Genomic DNA, 19,270 nt, shown 5'->3' with positions numbered 1-19,270 from the left:
TTTTTTTTTTTTTTTTTTAAAGTGTATAATTTTACTTAAATGTAAAGCATTTCTAGTGATTAGTTGACTTTATTTTTGAGTGGTTGTGTTCCTCCTCATACTATTTCTGAACAGTATCATCTCATGAGAATAAATCATCGTAGAATTCAGATTTAAGATCTGAAGTGAATTATTTTGTTTAAGATGTGATAAGAAAATTTTGCTTCCTGTTTGTGTTCCTTCTTTGGTCATTGTTTCATTATTCTTTAATATCCTTTGAAAAAAAATCAGTTTACAACATAAAAATAACATTGCCATCTGATGTAAAACTGCACTAAGATGTAATCCTGAAAGTTAATGCAGCTGAAATTAGATAGATCTCTTATGCTTTAAAAATTTCCTACAAGTTTCTGCATAGTTAGTTTTAAGGTGTTTTGATAATGTTTCCTGTGTCATGTCTCACTCAGGAGGGAGCTCATTGCTCTTGTCAGACAGCTTTTAACAGTTATTGCCACAAGGTAAAGAAAAAAGATCAATATTTCATTTTAGAAGGATGTTTCAGAAAATTGGTTTAGAACTGTGTTTTGACCGTTTGTTTAATCGTCTCTTTTATTATTATGTTGGAGATTAAAAAAAAAAAGTTGCTTAATACAATTTTCTTGTTTGTTTTTTAGGTTGTATTAAAGATCATTAAACATTATCAAGAAGAAGGACAGGGGAATGAAGTGGTCCAGGGAGTGCTGCTGGGACTTGTGGTGGATGACAGGCTTGAAATCACAAATTGTTTTCCTTTCCCTCAACATACAGAAGATGATGCAGATTTTGATGAAGGTAATGTTTAGTTCTGCAAAATTTGAGAATACAAAGTCATCATATATGCAAAAAAATCCATCTGTATTTCCCTGCCAAATAACTGGAAATTTACATGTCATCAGAGAGTCTCTTATTTGACTTGAGGTATAAATGCGTTCTTTGAAATGCCATTCTGCATATCCAGCTTGAATCTTGCTTACATTAGGAAATTGACAGGGATAAATATTACCCAGTATGGACATACTTATTTTAGAGTAAGATTGTCCACACAAGAAGTTATATTAGCTTCTAACCTGTAATTTATGTAGACTTTGAAAAGCTTTTTTAATTAGAGCTTCAAATTTTCCTGTGGAAAATGACCTAATTGTTTCAGTGTAGCTGATAGAGGAGCAAGGAGTGAAATGAATTCCTTCATTTCCACGAAGGATTTTGCATAGTAGCCTTCATGTGGTTTTCAGACTCTGTAAACCTGTGATCTTTTATGTAAGTTTCAGCTCCAGCTAAACATAGAGAAGAGTTGTTCCCGCTTAGGAGTAACTTCCTTCCAAGAAAGTGTCTGTTGTTTCAAATCTTCTGTTTTACCTTCTCAGCAAATAAACAGTGATCCTGTGCAAAAGGCAATGCCTGTGGACCTTTCCTCACCTGGATACCTTAGCTTGTCAGCCTTCTGCTCCAGTGCTACAGACATATATATGAAAAAGCAAGAAACTCTAATCAAAGTAAAAAGTGAATCCATCACAGTTACACTGGTGTTGATCAGCACTTCTGTGAGCATTAGGAAATTTGCAGGCAAGTCAGCCACTTCTGCTTGTGCTGAACTATAGAAGGCTACAAAGAGATTTTCTGCCTTCTCAGTAAAATATATTAAAATAGAATTAACTGTTCAAAAACCCGTAATTGCTTAGTCTACATTCCCTTAACTGAATGCCTCTTCAGCCCTTGGACCCATGTGGCAGAAGCTAGGGAAGATTAAAACTAAAACAAAATGGCTCTGCAGATATGCAGATGAGCCTTTTTAACCTCTATGTAGAATTGCCCTCTGTGATGGCAATGTGAAAATCAACCACACTTTATAAATACTCCATTTATTCTCTCTGAACTTATGTTTCCCTAGGCAAGTATCCTGACAGCTTTTCAAAAGATTCTTTTCTTTCTTTTAGATACAGATATTCCAGAAGGGAAATACCGTGTTATCTGCAAGAGCCTTAAAATTCAGAATGCTAAAAACCAGATGAAACAAGGCACTTCCTGCCTCCTAGGTCTTGTACATTCATAGGTCTGTACAGGTTCAGGCCCAAAGATCTGGAGGGAAAGAAGAAGCATATATGCATGTTGGTGCGTCCTCTACTGAGAAGATTCACTCTTTCCTCTATTTGGTCAGAATAATGTTGTCTCATCTTTTTGTCTTGTGAATTTACTCCTCTGTGACAAGTATAGCTTTGTATTTTTTTTTTTTTTTCCTCCTTTCCCCTTGCATAAGATTTTGGGATAGGGACAATCCTATGGCAGTGTAAACTTCTGGGCTGCAAGGAGTATTTCTTGAAGGACTTGAGTCATACTTGATCTTGGGTTAATGTGGGGACTTCTGCACAAATTGAAGGACCATGTTATCCCAGCTGCTCTCTTCCTGAAAGGAGGAAATTTGGGAGTAACCACTTTTGGATTATCTGTTGGGAAACTCCTAATCTGCTATGAAAAAAATGAATGAATACACTAAAAAGAAAATTCCTTCTGTATCATTTTGCAAGAGTGCTAGGAGCAAGGCACCCAAAAGATGTTCACTACCTTTTGGTCTTGAGTTGATGAAGGTAGTTTGGATCATTAGTTTTCAGGTTTATGAAGACCAAGAAGCTCATATTAATTGTAAACTTGAGGAGTTTTAATTCTGCAGTATTCAGTTGTCTGATAACAAAATGTGATGTCAGAGAAGTGGAATCATCATTGTTAGGAGAGAGAAGCTGACCTCCAGGAAGGCAAAATTTGAGCAACGAATTGTTGAGTAATCATCAAGAGATACTTAACCTAATGATTTCTTTTCTTATAGGAAATCTAATATAAAACACATTTTTGAGGGATRGTAAGAAGATACCATTAGTTTAAATCTTTAAGTAGCTATTTAAATAGTATGACATTTAAGAATCAGTTGGATAAAGATGGATTTGTAAATGTTGTTTGCAATAACTATTTCTTCAGATATGCTTCTGTTACGGTGATATTTTTGTCTCTTACTCCTAATGCGAGAGCTAATGTAAATTTTAACTATTTGTCTCAACGGAGTTCCATGAAAAATGATTTTTTTTGGTTTGGTTTTAAAAAATACTTGTCCCTTTGTAAAAAGAAGAGATCAGTTTGGATTAGACTATTTCTAGAAACTACATAAACATGAAAGATTTTTTAGCTTCCAATGATTAATTTATAAATCTAGGAGGATTATCTTAACTTTTGTGAACTCACAGGTGTTTTTCTGCATTTTAGGAAGTTTCTCTTAGAATGTCATCTTCCTAAGTGTGTTTTTTTGGAAGTTTTTGTTTGTTTGTTTGTTTGTTAATGAAGTGTAACTTTTTTGGCAAGATTTTCCTCTTGGGGAAGTCTTGTGCACTTATGGCCTGCATATTACTATATTATTTTCTGAGGAGAATTTCATTCAGCCTAGTACTCTGTGGTGGAAAGCTTTAGGTGAAGGTTAGTTGATGACATGTGAGCTAGTGGAGGAAAACTGCTTAACTGGAATATAATTTTGAGTGTCTGGCACAAGCTGCTTAACTGGAGTGTAATTTTGAGTGTCTGGCACAGATACTTCAAAAGGAAAATTGGAAAATGTTGGGGCTGCACTCCAGACTCATGTTCAGGCATTTACTTTGAAATAACTTTGTTTCCTTGTTAATGTAGCTGTAAAGGTAAAAGCTCTGAGAATTTACTTTTCAAAACACAACTTTTAAGACATTTTTGGATTACTGTATTTTTTATTTTTTCCCTGATGGATTCACCTCTTCTTCAGGGAGAATCAGATTTCTACTGTAACAATTTTTGGTTAAAGCATTTCTGTGAAGTGATGCAGTACCCAAGCTAGTCTTTGTAAGGTTAGATTTCTGAGGATTACTTCCACTTAGGATGCTTCAAAGTTTTTTGTCTGGCCTTTTTTTTTTTTTTTTTTTTTTTGAAGACTTTATATGAGATACTGATGTGACTTTTTTTTTTTTTTTTTTTTTTTTGCTTGGAGATCGCACATAAGATGCATCTTCCTGATAAATAATTATTCTTGAATATAAGTAGTGCCTCTGAGGCAGAGGTTAAGTTCAGTTCTTTGCTCTTCGTTGTTGTTCTGTTCTGCTATTCATTCAGTAGCTTCTCTTCCTGTTTAAAGGAAGTGTGTATTCTTTTCATGGAGAGCAACAGTTAACAATGTAGTATACATTTTATAATTCACTATGGGTGTTGTGTGAGTGGGGATAAAAATAAATAAATTAAATAAGTGGGGATAAAAAATTGTTACGGTAATTATGCCTATAGAAACACCAAGACAGTTGTATAATTATATATCAAAAAAACATTCTAGATGATTGTAACTTTTTCTCCTTTTATATAACTATGCTGATATTTTATTAGATTCCCTACAAAATACTACAAATAAAARGATGATACCTTTTCTCTCCCCTTTTGCCTCTCTAGTGATTTTTGCTTCCTTACATATTACAGTTTGTATTTGATTGTATTATCAGTCAATAACAACTAAAAATAACACAATGAGTATTTTCTGTGGAAATATTGCACTATTTCCTTCATTGAGGCTAAATAGGAATCAGATTCATGGAAAAATAGCACCTTGTAGCTTTTGTACAGTACTTTCTCAGGGCTTCTAATCAAACAGTGGCAGCAGTTTTACAGTACAGTCGTTTGTGCAGTAYTACCAGTACAGTGATTGGTAATATGTGATCCATGTAGAAGCAGAAGGCTTTCAAGGAATTTGCTTGGAAAAGTTAGTTTAAGATAAAGCATTGGAGTGCATGTCTGCCTTTGAATCGTTGTGCACTGCAGCGAGATTGAAGGACATGTTCTGTGCTCGGACCCTTCCTGTTTTACTGCCGGAGTTGCCCGTGAGGTGAGGTTCCTTGAGGGTAAACCTGTGGTCTGCAGTGCTGTTGCGTGACGTTACGGTGGCTTCAGGACCAAGTAGCAAGAGGAGTTCTTATGCCTTGAGCATGCTGTGCCGGAATGCSAAGCCGCTGTGGTGATTGCTGGCTATTTCAGCTTAAAAAAAGAAAAGGGGGGGGGGGCTACCAAAAAGGCTACCGTTATCTAAAGATTTATTTATTATTTTGCTCACTTAATAGTGCAAGCTCTGCAGTTAGTGAGCACTGTTGCAGAGGTAGTATGCTGTGGCACAGGAGAGAGAACCTCTTAAGYTTGCTGTAAAATTCTTATGCTGCTTAAAACCTCTTAATGGTGAAACCAGACTCTCCTGAGAGGAGTGCACGTAGCTATGGGCACTATGTGAAGGATGAAAATATCTTAGGGTAGTATTGCTGTAACAGTCTTGGTGTCATCAAATCACAGCCCCTGACCTGCGTTGAATCATCTGCTTTCTGTAAAAGCTGACTTTTCTACTAGTTGTTAGCTACTCTAACAACCAGAATGATTTCTGCTGTTTCTCTTGGAAATACTAAGTTTTCTGTTTTTCTTCCTCCTATTATTCTAATTTTAAGACTAGTTGTAGTAATACTCAAAGGATTATCACTGCAGACACATTTCTCTTGCATGGTTACAGGAAAGAGTCTGGGGATGCTGTAAGCATGTTCTGGATGGGCAGAAGGACCTTTTAGCTGACCAAATTTCCTCACTTAGATGTAAGAGTTGGTCAAAACAGAAAGGGACAAATGTCTGTGTTGCCCTTTATTCAATGAAAAGGAAATGTTTGAGATAACAGAAATCTAGTCATATGGAATTAAAGTTTTATTTTGCTAGGAATGGGAATGAATGACCCCAGTGCTCCTAAATCAGAACCTTGTTTCTGGCCCTAGTTGTGATGCATTCATCTGAATCTCTCAACCATGTATTTTTTTTTTAAAGTTCCTGTGCTATTTAGGAAGAGGTTATATTCTGGTAATACTGACTTCTCAGCTTCCAAGTGCTGGCAAAATTTTGCATGTCAGGTTTTTGTGTGCGTTTGTGAAGTTTCAGACTGTGCTGCTGGTACAAAGAATTTTGAATTGTAAGTTTGATTTTCTTTATCGTTGGGGTGGAAGGAATTTGTGAACTAGTTCATAAGCCTAGTAAGGATTAATTTRTATAGGGGTTTCTGATCATGACAGAAGGCAGAAGGTTGCTTCTTAAAAAGTAAATATAGAATCTTTTGCAGTCTTGCATGTTTTTGATATTTATAAATATAATWTATATAAAAATAATTGTATTTTTGGTGGATTATCAGAAATAATTTTGGAATATACTCAAATTGACAGAAGTTGGTAATTAGGTATGCTTAATTGTCATGTAATAAGATGTAGCATGTATGCTCAAGGTTCTTTACTAAAGCTGCTAATCACACCTGGGTTATTTGGTACTTCATCTGTGGTTGGTGTGAATTCTTGATTTTTTTCCTAAAAGGAAGCTAATATGGACACTTTGCATAACTGTAACTATTCCATTAAGTATCAGGCATATAGCATATTAAATGTTTATGTGTAAGTTTTCATACTATGCAGACTTAGCTATACTGGATGTTCTTTTTTGAGTAAATTTAATTTTTCTCTAGAAGAAATTCATATAAAACACTTTCTTCAAGGTGAACTCTAAAATTTGTGTGGATGTGTAGGCTCATCTGTATTTTTTATATATATATATATATATACACGTACCCACCCCTCAATTMTTTCTTTTTGTCTTAAAAAAACCTAAGAAAAAAATTCTTAATTATTTTAAATGCAATAAAGAAATGCAAAGAGTATGCAGCCTTATCTTAATTTTATAGGTCTTTTGAATCAAGCTATTGGGCTGAAAGTAATGTGATAAAAAAGACATTGCTTGGCAAAGCAGTCTCATTAAAATCCCCATTAGGGGGCACTGTTGCCAAGCTTACAGAAGCCAAAGRCTAATTTGTTTTCTTAGCCAGGAAACCTGGGACTTGCAGACAGAAGAGGGATAAAAATCATTTTCATCTGATAAGGTTCATATAGTGTTTTCTAAAAGTGAATTCCTAAAATGTGTTATAAAGTGCACTGAATTAAATACAACTATAGTGACTCACTCGTGATTTTTGTTTCTTAAATCAGTCTAAATATACAACATGTTCTAAGGGTCTGTAATTTGCTTTGGAGATTTTGTATGTGTGTCCTAAGCAGAACAGTAGTTTTTTTGTTTTGCAGGTTCTTCCCTTTATCTTCCAGTTTCAACATTGCTAACTAAGAAAGGGGAGACGACACTTGTGATCATCTTAGGTGACTTTGTCCTACGTGATTGTACAGATTTAAAAATTACAGACAAACTATTCCTTTTCTTGAGAGTATTAAATGAAATGCCTGAAATGTTTGTTGCATAGCTGGATTTTTTTATTTTTTATTTTTTTAGCTGTAGATTCAGTGCTTTAAAGTGGTATATAAATCTTTTTGTTCAAATTGATTTTGAATCAAAACCGAGATTATTTTACTCTTTATAGCACTAGACATATTGAAGTTTTATTTGAATGCAAATTCCATTAAGATTTTTCCGTGAAAGGACTTAGTGTAATTTTCTTTCAAGCGGAGAAATGTTGCACCATCTTTTATCCTTTTTAAAGAAAACATGCTCAAGGAAAAATGTCATGAAATAATTTTAAACATGAAAACTTTGCCTGCGTGGATTCTAACAAATACCACCATAGCTTTCATTTGGTTTTATAACCCATGTATACATGGCTATTTAAACTTTTTACTTGTTTTAATCATGCTGAACTTTACTGAAAATTATGCTCGTTTTGTAAAACTTAAATAGAAGTTACGGAAGAACCTATTTTAAGTGAATAATGTGGTAGCTAGTTTACTGTAGGTAAATACTTCTTGGCAGCACTGGAATGAGCTAGAAGACTGTATCCAGCTAAATTCTGCGTTAAACCTCTTCACTATACGCAAGTTTTGAACTTGAAGCTAGCAGACTTTTATTTTGTAGATTTATGTTCTGTATTAACTGTGTTCTGTGTAATAAAGATGTAGGAGTGTTTAGTTTCCTATATGGATATTTTTGTATAGTTTTATAACTCTTGCAGAAACTCATTAATTTTTATGTAATCAGCAATATTAAAACCCAATTTCTTTTTTCATTTTCTRCAATTCAGGTAAAACACTACAAATGAGTTATCCTGAATATGATTTTTCTTGCTAATACAATCAGCTGAACTCTGTCTAAAAAAAATGGAATGTACAGAACAGGATAACCAATTAAATAATAAAAGTATATTCATGTATTTCAGGCATTAGTTTTCTGGTTTTATGCCTATGTTGTAATTCATAATAGTGATTTGAAAGTACTAAACATTGTGCTTACTGTTTTAGAATAGAAAAAAGGTACAGGCTATTTACCCTGAGCATTCAAAAGTTTTTCCTGTCATTTATGATACGTTACAAAGAATCTGAAGATTATCTGATTTTTGTAAATTCATTTAATGTATTATTTGTTCAGTTTTGGGCAAGTGTGAGAACTTAATATAAAAACATTTTATGTTTCTGTACAGTTTAAATTAGGCAGACACAAATGACCTCATGTTTACATTTTATTGTTAAGTTGTGGAAATCTTAACAATATCTCTCTCATATGTTAATTCACATTAAAAGTAGAAACTGTCAGATAACTCTTTTAGCTCTTCTATTATTGATTGGTTTATGAAGTGRTGTTACTGCAAACATATGACAAAGGTGAAACTTGCTGGCCCCCCCYTTTTTTTTCCAGACTACTCTATATTTTTTACTGAGCATTTGAATTTTACTTTACTTCAGTAAAGAATCCTGGCTATAACCATTTTTATTTTAAGGTAATACTGTTTTTCTTTTCTTCAGGTAATTGCTATAAGATGTGCTAGATGTACCAGTAGATAGATAGCCTGCTCTCATGTTGAGAAGGGTTGTCGGTAGTGGTGAACCTTCCTACTTTCTCCATCTTTGATTATCAATAGTCAGTCTTGATAATGTGTTACAGGAATGGAAATTTCTATTCCATTTAACAGCATGGATCACTTTCTTAAGTTTATGCCATGTCCGTTCTTAAGAGCCTAATTGCCTGTGGTCTCTGTGTTCCCCTGTAGCTTTGGCCGGTTGTTTCGACTCTTGGTCCATTTGTTCTTTTGGTAACACTTCTCCCAGTGTTACTTGACTGAGAGAAGGAGAATGCTCTTTTAACACCTTATTATCCCTTTCCATTCCCTCTCTTTTCCTTTTCTGCTTATACAAGTATTTAGCTATATCCTTCCCTGAAAAATGCTGAAATAAATTTGAGGGAACTGAAGAAAAGCACAGCAAAATCAACAAGCACCAGATACTAATATCTTACTCTGGGAGGCAAAGTGAAGTAAATACATATCATTTGGTTAAGCAATAATTCAGATTGATAGATCTGAGTATAAAACAATGAGAAATAATTGTAATCTCAGTAAGTAGAAATAAATTGGATTTTTTTTATTGTTATTTTATATTGGCTTCCCTTATCAGGTGCATTTTCTATCCTAGGAAAAAAAACAAGTTTTTTTTTCCCCCCCGTTATCAGCTAAAATCCCATTTCTACTTTTTAATGAATGTAACAGCATTGTTAATTATTCTAAAAAATTAGGTAAGTATATATTAAACCATAAATTTCATGAAAAAGTTGCAGGTAGGTTATGAAATGCAGAACTTTYGTCTTTTTTTGTGGTTTACAGACAGGGGATTATTCTGTGTGCCAAATTGGTGCTGAAAGTTTTCTAAATGATAAGGCCAGAGAGAATATTGAGCTGTGTGAATAAAAACTGTGTGAAACTCCAGTTTAGGGAAAATAAGTTTTCAGATTGATTAATCAAGTGCCAATCAAAATGTTACAGGCCTCATCCTAAAACTGGAGTTAATACATCATTTATAAGAATAAAAAAGAAAGATTTGGTAACTACATTAAATAATGCATTAAACAACTAAGTATTATTGATTTCCTCCCTTTTCCCCTAGATTCTGATTTTACAGACAGCTTCAGAATCTCCGAGCTAAGTATTGCGAGGAGTCAGGTTTTAACAATGCAGTGCTGTATTTTATCTCAGGAAACTAAAGTTTGCAAAACGTATTAGGACTGAGGAAAAACTGATCCGTTTTTAAAATCATGAAACTTTTACAGTTGTACCAAGGCGAATTAATTTAAAAATATTCAGTTGACTCTAGTTCTTTCTTTCTTTTTTTTTTTTTAAAGCTGACTTATACTTCTTGAAGCTATTTTTCAGTATTTGAGATCCAAAGATTTATTCTGAATCTCTTTTGAGGCTGTTAAAATAATAGCTTTTTGTATGAGCTTTGTTATTCCGTAATGTTTTTTTTTCTGAGAAATAAGCTTTTTTCTTAAAATAAATTGTAGTTATCAGATTTTTTTGTAAGAAGACAGACTGGGATGTTTTAGTGAGCAAGAAAATTTGTCCTTATTTCTTACTTAACAATATTTTAGAAATTATACTGAATTTTCCACAACTGCATAATCTAGAAAAATAAAGTAGCATTATTCTTGTCTAGAAGAAAGCTGTGAGTAGTCAAGATGTAGGACTAATTAAAAGCAAATCACACTTTTTTATGAATAGTGTTTACATTTATTTTACTAATAGGAAGACTGAGATGTGTTACTGGCTCAAGTTTCAGTACTGGCTATTGAGCTGAATAGTCAAAGAACAGACTTGAAATCCTTTTTGCTAACAGGAAATATTCTGCAGCAGTAGAGTTGAAAGGATATGAATCTGATTCTCAGGATTACTAAACTTAAATGCTTTTCTAGGGAAATACCTTACAGAAAGGAGAAATCTTCTTAGTATAGTTTAGATCTATATTTTATCRTTATTTATTTTTGATCTATGTAAGCTGTTAAATCCAATGGTGCAGTCAAAAATATGTGGAGACACTGAAAAAGCTTGAACTGAGCAAATCTTGCATTTTGCTGTATTTGCTAAGCCACTGCATGGAAGCTCAAAAATGGCACATTTAAGGAAATGAAAACTTTTCTAAAGCTTTGTTGAAAATGACTAGGATGTGCCTGCATGTACCTGTAATAGTTGGTTAAATTTATATAATTTATTGTTAGCTGTATTTACAAAATATATTTATTGCAGGTAAGGTAGTTCTCACCCATCTAACTTTAGGACATTTACTTGATTTTGGTTTGTGGTGTGTTAGTTGGGAAATTCCTATAGTATGCAGTTTGTCCTTTGTTTCACTGTTTGCTAMATGTATAATTTTTCTTTTATTGTATTATGTGCTTGAGTTCAACATAAATTCATGCAGTAGAAAAATACACATTTAARTAGTATTTGCTTTTCAGTAAAATACTCTTATATTTTTGTAGCTTTAATGTGATAAATTATTGATGCATATTTTTGTTGTAGGTAACATACAGTGTTGTGGAGTTTTATTCAATACTAGAAATGGAAAGATTTCTTAAAACTTTTATAGAAAATAAGACAGGCATGTTCTTTGTGTGATATATTTAGGTCATAAGGGACATCTGCTAAGGATAATTTTTTAACACTAACTGACAATCTTTATATAATATGGCCTATTCATCAATCATATTGTTCCTGACTTGGCTAGTGTAGATTTTAGTGATTCCCGATGTGCATTCAGACTCTCTTAATTGCTAGTTTCTTGCTGTTCTATGGTATTGTCTTGTAGGACAATGCATAAATGGGCACAGAATAATCAAAATGGTTTCCCTGCCTATACGAGGCACCTAGCAGAGATCTATTTGCTGTGCAATATGTACATGTTTTTATAAGTGGAAGTCTCACTGGAACAAAATAAATATTAAAATAATGGGCAAGTAATGCAAAAAGAAGACTTGAATGTGCTGTCCAACATATCCGTTGCAAACTGATCCATGTGATACATCTTGGAGCTTTTGTAGCATATATTTATGCAATGGAGAAATTAGAGAAGTAAGTTTGCGACATAGTACAGACTTCAGGGCTTTGGAGATCTCAAACTGTTGTATTTTTCTATTTTTGTACCCTGATTTAAAATTAAAAACTCATTCAGAAATGTTTGCAAATTACCTGTGATTTAATCTTTTACATTCTCATGAATTCGTAATTTTACTTAGCTGTAAGGTGTTTAACTTCTTCAGAAGTGCATGTAATACTCCTCCARCCTGTGCGAGTAAGATTGCATAGTAACATGGGCAACACTAAGTTGGACTGTTTGTAGGGAGAGCGGGTATGGCACATTTGTGTATTTTTGGTTCTGGTATTAGTGAGACAGGCAAACTGACCGGGCAAAGTCTGGCAAAATTACTGAAAGAGGTACTTGCAGTTTATACTGGAGATACTTCCACATGTAGAAGGAAATAGAGTTTTTCCAGCATTTCTTTGTGCAAAAATCATGATATTTAGCAGTTCTTATTGCCCCCTGCTGTGGTCTTACGTACTGATAATTTGTTTAATGCTTTTGTACAATCATTTTAATCATTGAGTGTTTTATCTTAATCTGGTTTGTGCAGCTCTGAGCTGTTTGTGGTAATGAAGGAAAAAAATGTAGAAATTGAAGCTTTTGCTGTGGGTTGAGGGAAGCTTTGCTTATAGCTTACTCCAGGTGTTGAATCTCTTTTAAATGGAAGTCTTATCCCTCTGATCAATTTTGGGATGAAACAAAAAGACTTTATCTGCTAGATTTGTAACTGTTATTTTTAGTGGATTTTCTCAGCCAAGCGCAAATAGATGATTTTTAAAATCCCAGGTAGCAGAACATCAGTATTTCTTTTTCTTTTTTTGGAATACTAGTTCTTTAGGCGATTTTAGCTTTGTTTTCACAAGCATTTAATAAAATTGGTTTGGGTTATTCCAGCAATCAGAAGTAAATCTTGATCAGAAATAAATCAGTATGTGTCTGTTGTCAGTTGTTGAACACAGTTGAAAGACCATAGTCAACGCAAATACTGATTTCATTCAGAGTTTAAAGCAATTGTTAATTAAAGAATTTTATCAGATGGTGGTAGCTGTTCTCCATACTAAATAGTTGAAAATTTGATTTRTTGTTGATAAAACATTGTTGATAAAAGCAGTTTGGCAGAAGCTTTCTGTGAACTGCCTCGCTTAAAGTACAATTTACGCTTAAACCACGCGTTTCACGGTGCTATTGATTTTCTGTGGCTGCAGTGTGGGAGCAAGGAATGAGGGAAGACAGTGTGGAAAGGAAACTGGAGGAGCAGTTGTAAGAATTCAGTTTGGACACTGGGTGCCACTCCTGGTACGCACTGAGGCTCCAAAGGCTGTTTCTCATACACTGACACAAGCACTCTCAAAAATGGAGGTCTTTGTTGCTTGTAAAATGCTGAAGATCTTCATCCTCTGAGCTGAGTGGGTCATTGAGTTRAACATTTGTGGCTCCTACAAGCAGCACTCCCTGGGCAGATCTTTTAGAAATTCTTCTGTTCTCCCTTCTATGGATGATTTTCTAGATTGGATATGTTGCTACCTGGTTATGTAGCTGCTCTCACGTGCAAGAAAGACAAAGTCACTGCACTGAGGTTACAAAAAGTAGACCAAACATGGCAATTCACTTTGGGAATGGGAGGAATTTATTTGAAAACAAAGAAACTGGAAGGAAATGCCTCCCTCGAAGTATACCAGCTGTTTGCCATGTGCTTGTTACTCGTTAGAATATGTTCTTAATGGAGTCTGGTGTCAACACCAAGGCAGAAGTCGTTAGGTGGTGTGTTACTGATGGAAGGCTAGGCGAAAGAAGGCGGCTGAAGACTGGTTTGAGGTTGAACTCACAGATGTTAGACTGGAGGAACAACAGCAGGTTAAAGTAGGCACAAGGTTCGGAGGATGAGAARAGAAATACTGATGGTATACAGTGAGGAGAGAGAAAGAGAGGAGAAGCGTTGAGAGGTAAATTGGACCAAGGTAAATGTTCCCATCCTTAAAGCTCTGTGGCTCTCAAACTAGGAAGCAGAAYATGATTTATGCTTTACTGTAATCATGCCCAAAGGCCTCAGCTGGCTCTGAGTGCTCGAAACATTGTACTAACACATGCTTGCTAAAACATTTTAGAAATGACAGAGGGGTTTAGGTGTCCAGGTCTTACTGGCTTTCAGTGGAATAATGGCACCTCTGTACCAGAGTAATTTTGAAATTGAAAATTTCAGTGAGGTAAATGGAGGTTTAGAAGGCTAAATACCATAGCATTTTAAAAATGTTAGCCTTGTAAACCTGATTTCCATCTTGCATTTTTATCTGCTGTTTTGTTTGAAAAGGGCTTGTAGTATGGGTCAGAAATTAAGGGAATTAATTTCCCCCTTGAAGGGGTAAAAGCAAGACACTACTTGACATAGTGAGTTGCAGGATAGTGTGCTAGGTTGAGAGAGTTCTTCTGTAAAATTTGACTTTGATACAGTTGCGTAGAAACAAAGCTTCTCTATCTCCAAAGTAGAAATTTGAATTTTTGCATTTTACTTTCAAAATAACATTTGATAACAGATTACTTTTACTCATAATGCTATGCTCTGTGATGTTTGACTGAATCCTCTRAGCCTCTTTTTGCTTTTACCCACTTGCTATCAAAACTTACACTCCTTTTAAAACTAAGATCTTTGAAATGCAGTTAAGAGTATTGACTAATTGGAACTTGCAAGTTAAGACATGTAACAAAGTTGCCATTACRCTTTTTAGACTTTTTAGGACAAACACGTTGGCCCTCGCAAAGCTATGGCAAACATGAGTCATCTGGTACCTTCTTTGTAATTAGCTTAGCTGTGTGTGGATTGTGAATAATACAAAGCTGCATTGGTTTCTGGGGTTTTGCCAGCTGTGGCAAAAAGCTTAACTTTTAAAATATATATATATTTAAATTAAGCCTTCTTATCAAAAGGCACTGGGCACATAAATGGAGCAATAAATGCAGGAATTAGCAACAAACCTTCTTTTCTTGACAACAAGTAATCTATTAGATTGTCCAAGTGGGGAAAAATGAGTTCTGTATATGATAAGCTAGAGCCACTTGCGTTTTATTGGGGCACGCGATGCTTAGATTCCGACTTTATTGGAAGAGTTGTCAGTTCAAATTGCCAACGTTCCTCGTCATCTCTGTCGTTTAAGTTTACGKTTGGTGGAATTCAAATAAGGCTTATAAAACCCAAGGCCTTACTCCGTCAGAGGTTGGTGCGGGAGAGATGCTCCGTGTCTCGCAGGCGCCTGCACAGGGCCCTCTGCGGTGCCGCAGCTCTCCCAACTTCGGCTCCCACTTCGGGCTCTCGGCCCTGCAGCCGGTGGCCTCGGTGGGACTTTCCTGYGCTTTCCCTTTGGTGGCAAGCGGCACCGGGACACAGAAAAGAGAGCACTTATATCCTTCAGAGGCTCCTGCTTGGTAACAGCTTAATAACTGATCCAGTTTAGCAACCTGAATGTGGGAAATAGCTATTTTCRTTGATTCTCTTAAGAAAATTTTGATGCAGGTTTATGGAGATAAATTAAAATCTTCACTATATACAAAATGGCCAGACTGCTGTTGAGCCTTTTGCTGGTTGGCAGGTCTGTGGAGCTACCTTGCTTGATAGCATCTGTGTATTTGGTAGGAGACATTAAAGTTTATTATTCAGACTCTAACAGTGCTACTTTTCTTGCTGGKCTTGTCAGATACTTAGCACTGTGCTGCTGAAAATCACCTGTGTGTGTGCATGTGTGTGTGTGTGTATGTATCAGAATAATAGATAATATTTAATGATAGAGGTAGTAGTAGTTCTCATTTGGGAATTGCTTTGTTTCTGTCATGTGTTTTGCAGTTCTTTAGAGTGGAGAGAGTGAAGGGTCATTTGATAAGTCTTCAGGAAGTAAAATGTTTCTGCGGAAGAAGAGAACATTTTCTTTTTCTGTATTCAAGGTGTCTAGAAGAAGAAACAGTGGATTTAATTTTTCATCGAGGAGGTTTAGGTGAGTCCCTAGGGGAGACACTGAAGGATGTTGATCCACTAGGATAGGTTGAGGGGAAGTTGTGGAGGTCTCTAAGGATATATCAGCCAAGTGCTTACTGGAAGCAGTGTTAGCTGTGTTGAAGAAGGAGGAGATATGATATAGTATCTTTTAACTGTCTCTATGATTTTGCTATCCTATTTATTTGGAATTTGAAAAAGATTTCTAAATTGCCCAAATTATTCTTTTCAACATCTGTAATAYGATTAACTCATGTGATAATCTTTTCCATTTTTTCCTCCTCTTCCATATGTGGAACTCTTCATGCAGCAATTGATGTGAAGGTAGTTTGATTTCACTGGAAATAATTGTAGTGATAAAATTAAAAAAAAATCAGGTGTATGTAAGTTTATCAAACATAGTTTCAGTGTCTTAAACTATTATAAATGAGAAATATTGTTTTATTGTTTTGACATTTTACTTAATTTTATATAACATAGTTTTCCTTTTTGACACAGAAGAAGGTGGTTGATGTGAACAAGGTAAATCAAGTATAATGGCCTAATACCAAGGAGACAGAGTAAATATATAAGCTCATAASAGGTCTGGGGGTGTGTGGCGGAGTATTTTAGCGGAGGCAAAATAGAGCAAATCTTTCCCCTCTTTTAAAAGTTAGATTTTGTTTTTGTTTTCTACTTTTGATTAATTTGCACACAAAAGTTAGTCAGATATTTTTCCTATAAAATCTAATTTTTCTTTATCATTTTAAAAGTGAATGTTCATGAAATATGTGCAGGTTCATTAAATATTCATTAAATATATGCAGATAACTCATCTACAGTTTTTTTTCAGAACAAATTATTTTAATTAATAAGGCAATTTTTAAATTATTTTTATATTGTGATTCTTCAGATTCAAAATGGTGCTAAACATGGTTGAAATAGCAGTAGGCTTATATTTGCAAATCCTGTATGCATGTAGTGTGTTTGTCATTTTTGTTTATTTTAGATATCTCCTTTCTTTGAAAACTCTCATCACTGAGTGTCGTCTTTGTGCCGCTGTTCTTTAATTTGCTTCCTAGCTCAAGCAGATCTCTCTAAGTTTGTATCCACAGAAGGCATAGTACTGACGTGTATGGACCCAAATCCTTTAACTCCTGCCAGTTGTACTTCCATGATGAGTAAGGTCTCCGGTTTGGTTGTAATTAGTGATGTTTGATAGGCCCGAGCAGGAAGTCCTGCTAGTGCAGTTAACTTGAGACTTGCTCCTGAGAGGTCTGTAGCAATGTCCAGAACTGTGTAGACTTCAACTCTACAATGTCATATAAACAGGAATAGATCTGTGATTGATTACCGTTATCTAGACCTAGCCCATGTACTTAAGAGATCTGCAAGTATCTTACACAATGCCTGTGTTTTTCTCTGGATCAGTTTTCAGATGTGATGCTAGGTTTACTGTTAAAAAATTACTAACCAAATAAAGGAAAGAGTAGTGACAGTTTCTATATTCAAGTACCAAAGCAGGATACTAATACATACACCCCTACCCTGGTAACTGTTCTGTGCGTTTTAAATGAGATGAAATATCGTGGAAGTTTGTATCCCTGTTTTTCTATTTTAAGTCTTTCCACCAGATGTGCTTGTTTAGGTTAGGTTAGGAATTCATTAAATGATTTGTTTATTGTCAACCTGGATAAAAATAGTAGTGGTTGTTACTTTACCAGCAAACTTTGTATAAGCTATTATTAGGAAACTTGCTGCTAAACTTTGAGCCTTCAGCTCAGATAGACTATTTTGTTTATTTTCCTTTTCTAGTATGGTCTTGCAGGTATTTGGCTYAGATGAGGGCCATTCACATTTTTCAAAATTACAAGAAACCATTACAAGAATAAAGCACCTCCACTCTCATGAAAGATCATCAAAACCAGAAAGATTTTACCAGGGAACGACTAAGTTAGTTAAGGATTAATGGTATTCCTTTGAAAACACTTGCCATCCTAAACTCAAAAAAAGAAATATCAAGATGGTTGCAAACATGGTTGAATAACTCAAGTTCTCGCTACATGTATTTCCTAATACTAAATGTATTTTGTATATAAACCTATTCAAAGTCTTCAAAGACTAAAAAAAGAAATTTATATATACACACACATACACACACACACACACATATATATACACATATATATATATATAGGAATAGAACTAATCTTGACATGAGGAATGTAGTAGATCTGGTGTTTTTGAATACTCCAACAGTCTTTTAATTAAAAGTATTAAATACTCAAAAGTGCAGTTGGTAGTTTTCTTCTCAGAATACTTTTTCCTCCAATGAGKACTTCTGTAAATATATAAGGTATTTCTTTTTGTCTGTGTGTAGCACAAAGGTGTATAGCTCACTGAACATCTATAAAATGCTATTGCTGTTGGCTCAGTGAAAAGGGAAAATATTCAGAAGCGACTTGGAAGAAAAGAATGGAAATGGACCACAGTTTCAAGCCCAGGGAACTGCAAAGCACTTCTGAAYTGCTGGAAGAAAATAAAGTGGCCTTGTTTATAGAAGTATGTCATGACTAGAAGCTAGAGTGGATGCAAAACTTAAGTATTTAGACAGTGTTGTGTAACTTTGATCATCATTRTGGTTTGTTTTGCATTTCCTTCTTAGTGTCCCATGAGGCTGTCTTTGAATGGGCTTTGTTGTCATCGTGTCGTCCACACATACAGRCTCTGAAATTGCTGTTCTTCCGCTGTATCTGAAGCCTTGTAGAATACTATACTTCCTTTAATTTCTTGAAGTATTTTGCTTTTTCTTCTGACTTGTATGCAGCATCACTTTCTAGTTACTTCATTTTTACTACCCCTTTTTCTAATATTTCTCCCATCTCCCATCCAAAATGCTATATTAGGGTAATAGTTGATTTACCACTGTTCTCTTCTCACCGCTTGATCTTTCTTTTTCCTTCCCCCAGTTTGTCCTCTTAACGTAGAGCAGATCTGCCCTTGTTTGCACTGCTGCTCTTATTCCCTGCACTTCCTGCTTAAAGACCTTTTCTTTACTTGGTACTCTGACCTATAGTCTGAGTTGATAAAAGTAAAATATACTAGCTCTGTCTCTTTACTGCACTCTCCATTTTGCCAGTTCTGATGGATCCATGTCATTACTGAATCATGACTGATTTTCCAATGTTTGTGCTCTTGGCTGCTACAAACTTAGGATGCTTATTAATTTAGAGGGAAATCTTTCTGTAATTTATTTAAATAGTGTTTTGAAAATGAGGAATAAGTGTTAAAACTGGTTGTAGACCCAATGTAAGCCTTGAAAAGTATGCAGTTAAAAGTTACATTTGCAAAGATAGCTAATCATCTTTTTGCTTCTTTTTCCACACTTTAGAGCTTT

At 34.8% G+C, this 19,270-nt stretch overlaps 1 protein-coding gene across 1 annotated transcript in view; it reads left to right on the top strand.

Annotated features, from left to right (window-relative positions):
- The window catches only part of EIF3H (eukaryotic translation initiation factor 3 subunit H), an 84,652-nt gene that overhangs the window by 19,785 nt on the left and 45,597 nt on the right, over window positions 1-19,270 (top strand). The window contains exon 2 of the mRNA XM_085311131.1: window positions 654-810. Coding sequence (XP_085167257.1) covers window positions 654-810 — 157 coding nt within the window. The remainder of the gene's footprint in view (window positions 1-653; window positions 811-19,270) is intronic.

This window comes from Rhea americana, unplaced genomic scaffold, assembly GCF_003343005.1.
Source record: "Rhea americana isolate MKP2758 unplaced genomic scaffold, rheAme1 scaffold_0, whole genome shotgun sequence".
Taxonomy (NCBI): Eukaryota; Metazoa; Chordata; class Aves; order Rheiformes; family Rheidae; genus Rhea; species Rhea americana.
The sequence above is the reverse complement of the archived record's forward strand: the minus strand, read 5'-3'. Positions and strand labels throughout refer to the sequence as shown.